At 51.2% G+C, this 5080-nt stretch overlaps 1 protein-coding gene across 1 annotated transcript; it reads left to right on the top strand.

Moving 5' to 3' along the window:
- Window positions 1-2908: 2908 nt before the first annotated feature.
- Window positions 2909-4725, top strand: SSTR3 (somatostatin receptor 3). The gene has a single exon (XM_009647825.2). It carries the CDS (start codon window positions 2930-2932, stop codon window positions 4136-4138), a length of 1209 nt encoding a protein of 402 aa, XP_009646120.1. The 5' UTR covers window positions 2909-2929; the 3' UTR covers window positions 4139-4725.
- Window positions 4726-5080: the final 355 nt, after the last annotated feature.

Raw genomic sequence — 5080 nt, 5'->3', positions numbered from 1 at the left:
CCCCCCCCAACTCTGCCAGCCCAGCCTGGTCCCTATCAGAGAGCTCAGCCCCGAGGTGAGGCAGGGGGGAGTCCAGAGCTGGAGCAGGGCCATGGGAAGGAAGGGGGACAGGAGGGAAGGGTGGCAAGAGGGGCTGCAGGTTATCGGACTCTGTGGTCCCTCCCAGCTTCCACTCCTGTTTTGCAACCAGGTCCAGGCTCAGCTTTTAGCATCCACCTCCTCCTCTCATTCAATGCTGAAATACATTTTATTTTTTTTTTTCCCTAAAGAAAGCGGTAGCACCAATTTACCATCTCTTCTGACCTCTCTGCCTTCCTCCTGCTCTCCAGATGTAGAGACCAGGTATCTTCTGGCAGTATCTGTCAGGGAATCCCAAGCCTCTAGGAACAGGTGCTATCCACATCAGGGATGGACCCCAAGTAGATGCCAACACACTATCCGTCTGAGGCCAATGTTCCTCATCAGTTCCTACCTATGCAGGTGCTGCCAAAGCAGCCAGCAGAACCGATCCAACCCAGATGAGGCACTGGTGTCCAGTGGTTGCTCTGTCAAACTAGCCAGAATGTGCACGATACGGCGTTTGAGCTGGTACCTGACGAAGTTAGAATGGCACAGACAGACCATGCTTGCTTAAAGATGAAATTTCTCCACTGCGGTTGTCTGAGCAGGAGAATGAGTTTATAGTGAATCGATGCTTTTGTGTTGCATGGCTTAGCATTTTTTATAGGGCTTTTGGAGCCCTGAAGCTGGGTTTACTATATTGCTAAACCACAGCCTGAGCAATCAGCTTTGAGGTCTGGACACCAGACACTTCCCCAAATGCTCTTCAGCCCCAGCACGAGTATCCCCATCCATATTTGATATTTGTAGGGCTCTGTCTCCAAATGCTTTTTTTTTTGTTGGAAATTCCTTTGCATGCAGGGGGAATGCATGCAATCCAAAGGGATTCCTAACTATGTCCCCACCTTTTAGAGGATCATCCTTTTATGAACATACTGTTCTGGTCTCTGCCACCCTTTGCAGGGATCTTTGTCTCCAGAGCAGCCACTGCCCTCCTCTTTTCTCCAACAAGTGACTTGCATCACTGGAACAGCACTGGAAAAAAATACCAGAGGAAAGATCCTCAAGATTAGAAATAGAGTTTCAAATCACTTCCTACTCTGCCTGTTTATCGCAGCCGCTCATGATGTGTGGGACACCCCAGTACTGCAGGACCCCAAGAGATGGGTTCCTGTCAGAACAGTGTGTCACAGCCCAAGGCACCTGCAAATAAACAGTTCTGGTCCTTCAAAGCTCATTTAAGTACAGCAGGAAACATTTATGCAATAGACTGTAGAAATGCCCTTAAGACATAGTTGCCCAATTGTGGTTTTAGGGGGCCTATCAGATGCGGTCCTTCCAGCATAAGACTTGATACATCTGTGGAGTCTGTTTGGTTTGCCCATCTGGTATCCAAGCAATCCACCTAAAGCTCAGGTCTCCCCTAAGGTTTCCACAAGTTGGAATGTCATCTACAAAAAAGAATAAAAGCTGTAATATTAAGACGCTTGTGAAGAAAGTTGTGATGCTACAGAGAATCCCATAAGGGAGATGAGTCTCTGGAGTGTTTCTGGCCTCCTGAAAGTAGTTAATATTGGGAGTCCTTTCCTCTGAGATCCCCAGTTTTCATTTCAATAGCAGAGGAGCTTCAGAGCCCTAAGAGATTTGTTGGGATGGGTAAGGGTGAGCCTCAGGGTCCCTGTTCTCTTCCACCAAGTCATCTTTCCTTCCAAGAGGATGACCCTACTGGTCCACATGTCCAGAAAATTTTGCCAGAGCCAGAGTGATCCCAAAAGCATCACAGATCTCCCCTGCATAAGGTTTGCCAGGGTGTCTCCGGCCTGGAGAACATGCTGGGCTCTGTATCTCACATATCTGGAGCCCTGACAAAAGACAAAAGGCATGTCCTTCCCTTATCTGTCTGTCCTCTCCCTGCAGTCTCTTCTCACCCAGTGTCAGCAGCGAGCGGAGAGCTTGTTTGTTCAAGGCTCTCCCCGAGCGAGCTGAGTGCTGTTTCCATGCCGAACCCTGATGTGACAGGCAATTGGGCACCTCAGATTAGGAAGGCTGGGACGCTGCTTTGGTGTTGCAAACAGCTGGGGCAGGCAGAGCCTCATCCATTAGCAGTGTGCCGCAGGGTGCAGAAGGAGAGAGAGAAAACAAGAGAGAAAGAGACAGAGATCTGGACTAATCTCTCTTGGTGTACCCAAAACAATCTGGCTCTTCCTTTACTCTCAAACTGGCGTCACATAAACCAGCCACCCTCCAGCCCAGGTGCTGAGCTTAGCCTCTCAGCTTGGATTGAGAGTGGAAGCTTGTTCGTTTCTGCTGGCGGGGCTAACAACCCCATGAGAACCTGGCCAGTCCAAAAAGAGCTTCAGCGAGCAGGAGGATACTCAGTCAATGGGGGAGCCGGAGCTGGAATGGCACTTTGTCACGGGATGCTCTTCCCTCTTTTGTTCATAAGGCACCTGCCAGTCATAAATGAGAATCATGCCCCTGGTGACTATGTCCTCAGTACTGGTGCCATTAGCAGAAAATGAGAAATTTCCTTGTCCCTATCCTAGTCTGTGATTCTTTCCCCAGAGGATCTTTCCCTCCCTTGGCCCACACTGAGCCATGTCCCTGTTTTTCCCTCCATGTCCACTCTGTCTCCCAGGACTAGATGGAGAGATTGTCCTACAGCTTCCAGCGGCTGCCAGCATCCACAAACTCACCTTGATGTCCCATGCCTGTCCATACCTACATACAGTTAATGTGGTGATTTTATCTGTGTCTTGTTCAGCTGTGACGTCCGCAGTATCAATGGCTTTTTTCTCCTCCTCTCACCTCCAGATTGCTAACTGACGCTGCAAGGACACTGCCCCCCGCCCTCTTCTCTGCCTCTGCTATGGACACTTCTGCTTTCAGCCTCCCCACACCAGCAGTGTCAGAGGAGGGGAATGTCTCTGGCAGCTGGGCAGGCTTCACCACCCCCAACAGTTCCACCACCGCCAGCCCTGGTGTGGTTGTCAGTGGTGTCCTCATCCCCCTGGTCTACCTCATTGTCTGTGTGGTGGGGCTGGCTGGGAATTCTCTGGTCATTTACGTGGTCCTGCGGCACTCTGTGAGCGAGTCGGTGACTAACGTCTACATCTTGAACCTGGCCCTAGCTGATGAGCTCTTCATGCTGGGACTGCCGTTCCTGGCTGCACAAAATGCCCTGTCCTACTGGCCGTTTGGGTCCTTCATGTGCCGCCTGGTGATGGCCGTGGATGCCATCAACCAGTTCACCAGCATCTTCTGCCTGACGGTGATGAGTGTTGATCGCTACCTGGCTGTGGTCCACCCAGGGAAGTCCTCCAAATGGCGGACAGCACGGGTGGCCAAGGCTGTGAGTGCAACTGTGTGGGTGCTGTCTTCCATAGTGGTGCTGCCCGTGGTCGTCTTCTCAGATGTCCCTTTAGGGATGAGCACATGCCACATCCAGTGGCCAGAGCCTGCCTCAGTGTGGAAAGCTGGCTTCATCGTCTACACTGCCACCCTGGGCTTCTTTGGGCCACTGTTGGTGATTTGTCTCTGCTATCTGCTTATCGTTGTGAAGGTTCGTTCCTCTGGCAGGCGGGTGAGGGCTCTGTCCTCCAAGCACAAGCTTTCAGAGCGCAGAGTGACCCGCATGGTGGTGGCTGTTGTGGCTGTCTTCGTTCTTTGCTGGCTCCCCTTCTATGTCCTCAACATAATCAATGTCGTCTGCCCACTGCCAGAGGAGCCATCCCTCTTTGGTGTCTACTTCCTCGTGGTGGTGCTGCCATATGCCAACAGCTGTGCCAATCCTATCATCTATGGCTTCCTCTCCTACCGCTTCAAGCAGGGCTTCCGGAGGGCCATCCTCAGGCCATCCCGCCGAGTCCAGAGCCAGGAGGTGCCAGCATGCCCCCCAGAGAAGACTGATGATGAAGGGGAAGAGGGCGAGATCAGCAAGATCACCCAGAATGGTAATGACAGACAGGATCACCCTCTAAGCAGTGGGGAAGGAGAAAGCAATGAGCAAAAACCACTCCCTGAGGAGCCTGTGGGATGCGAAAAGAGCAGCAACAAGTTGCATGTCAGTTATTTATGATGAAAGGGATGGCGCAGGGGAAAGAGACATTGGGACACAGAATCCCCTTCACCCTCTGTGCTTTTCAACCTCAAAGGCAATGGGAGACGTTGATACAGGGAATATTGAAGTCCAAGGCTCTGCTTAAAGATGAGAGGGCTCCATGAACTTGTGGAAAAAGCAAGGCGTCGTTCTTGGCTTTGGAAGGGACACCTGAGGTTTGTGTGGTACCAGGCAAAGGAAGGACTGCATCCAGGGGGAGCTGAAGAGGTGATGGGCACTGACAGTATGGAGAGAGCAAGGTCAGCTCTAGATTGCACAATCCATCCTTAGATCACCCAGCTGTGAAGGGCATCAGCTGCCATCTGAGTGTGGCACCTCAAGGAAGTCCTCAAATGGCACATGCAACAAACAGGCATCCCAGTGCCTTGATTATCTTCCTTATAAACATGAGAAGCGGTTTACCCTAAAAGAAAAACAGGAAGGAAAAATGTCTGCAGCAAAGACATACCAGCCAGTTGCATGAACGGCTGACTCTTCTCTAGCTCTCCAGTAAGTTTTGGGGACAACTTTCCTACCCATGCTGGTAGTGGCTGGAGACCACTATGACTGCTTGAAGCCTCCTCTTTGTTTCCAGGGCTCTCATGGACTCTGGACAGGCTAATGAGTCTTACCTGGGAGAGCAAATGGGACATTTCTTTCCTGAACCTCACATTCTTCAGGGTTTTCATGGTGCCTCTGCACCCTGGTGGAAGGTGTAACATGGGAAGGGAAGAAGACAACGAGGCGTGGGCTGGAGGCAGGGTTCCTTACAAGCTGAAATGCCCTTTCCCTTTTCTTCTCCCTAAGCCTTATTGTAAATAAACAAAAAGCCTTTGGACTTAAACGGCCAACTGGGCAGAACCACTCTGTGTGTTTAGGGGAGGGGAGGTGCTGTAGATTTGGCTCTCCTGAGAATACACA

Source organism: Egretta garzetta, unplaced genomic scaffold (genome assembly GCF_000687185.1).
Source record: "Egretta garzetta isolate BGI_Z169 unplaced genomic scaffold, ASM68718v1 scaffold51, whole genome shotgun sequence".
Classification (NCBI taxonomy): Eukaryota; Metazoa; Chordata; class Aves; order Pelecaniformes; family Ardeidae; genus Egretta; species Egretta garzetta.
Note: the sequence above shows the minus strand (reverse complement) of the source record. Positions and strands in the feature narration are given on the sequence as shown.

Excerpts from the sequence above, each read along its gene's own strand:
- SSTR3 (XM_009647825.2), top strand. The coding sequence starts at position 2,930 with ATGGACACTTCTGCTTTCAGCCTCCCCACACCAGCAGTGTCAGAGGAG.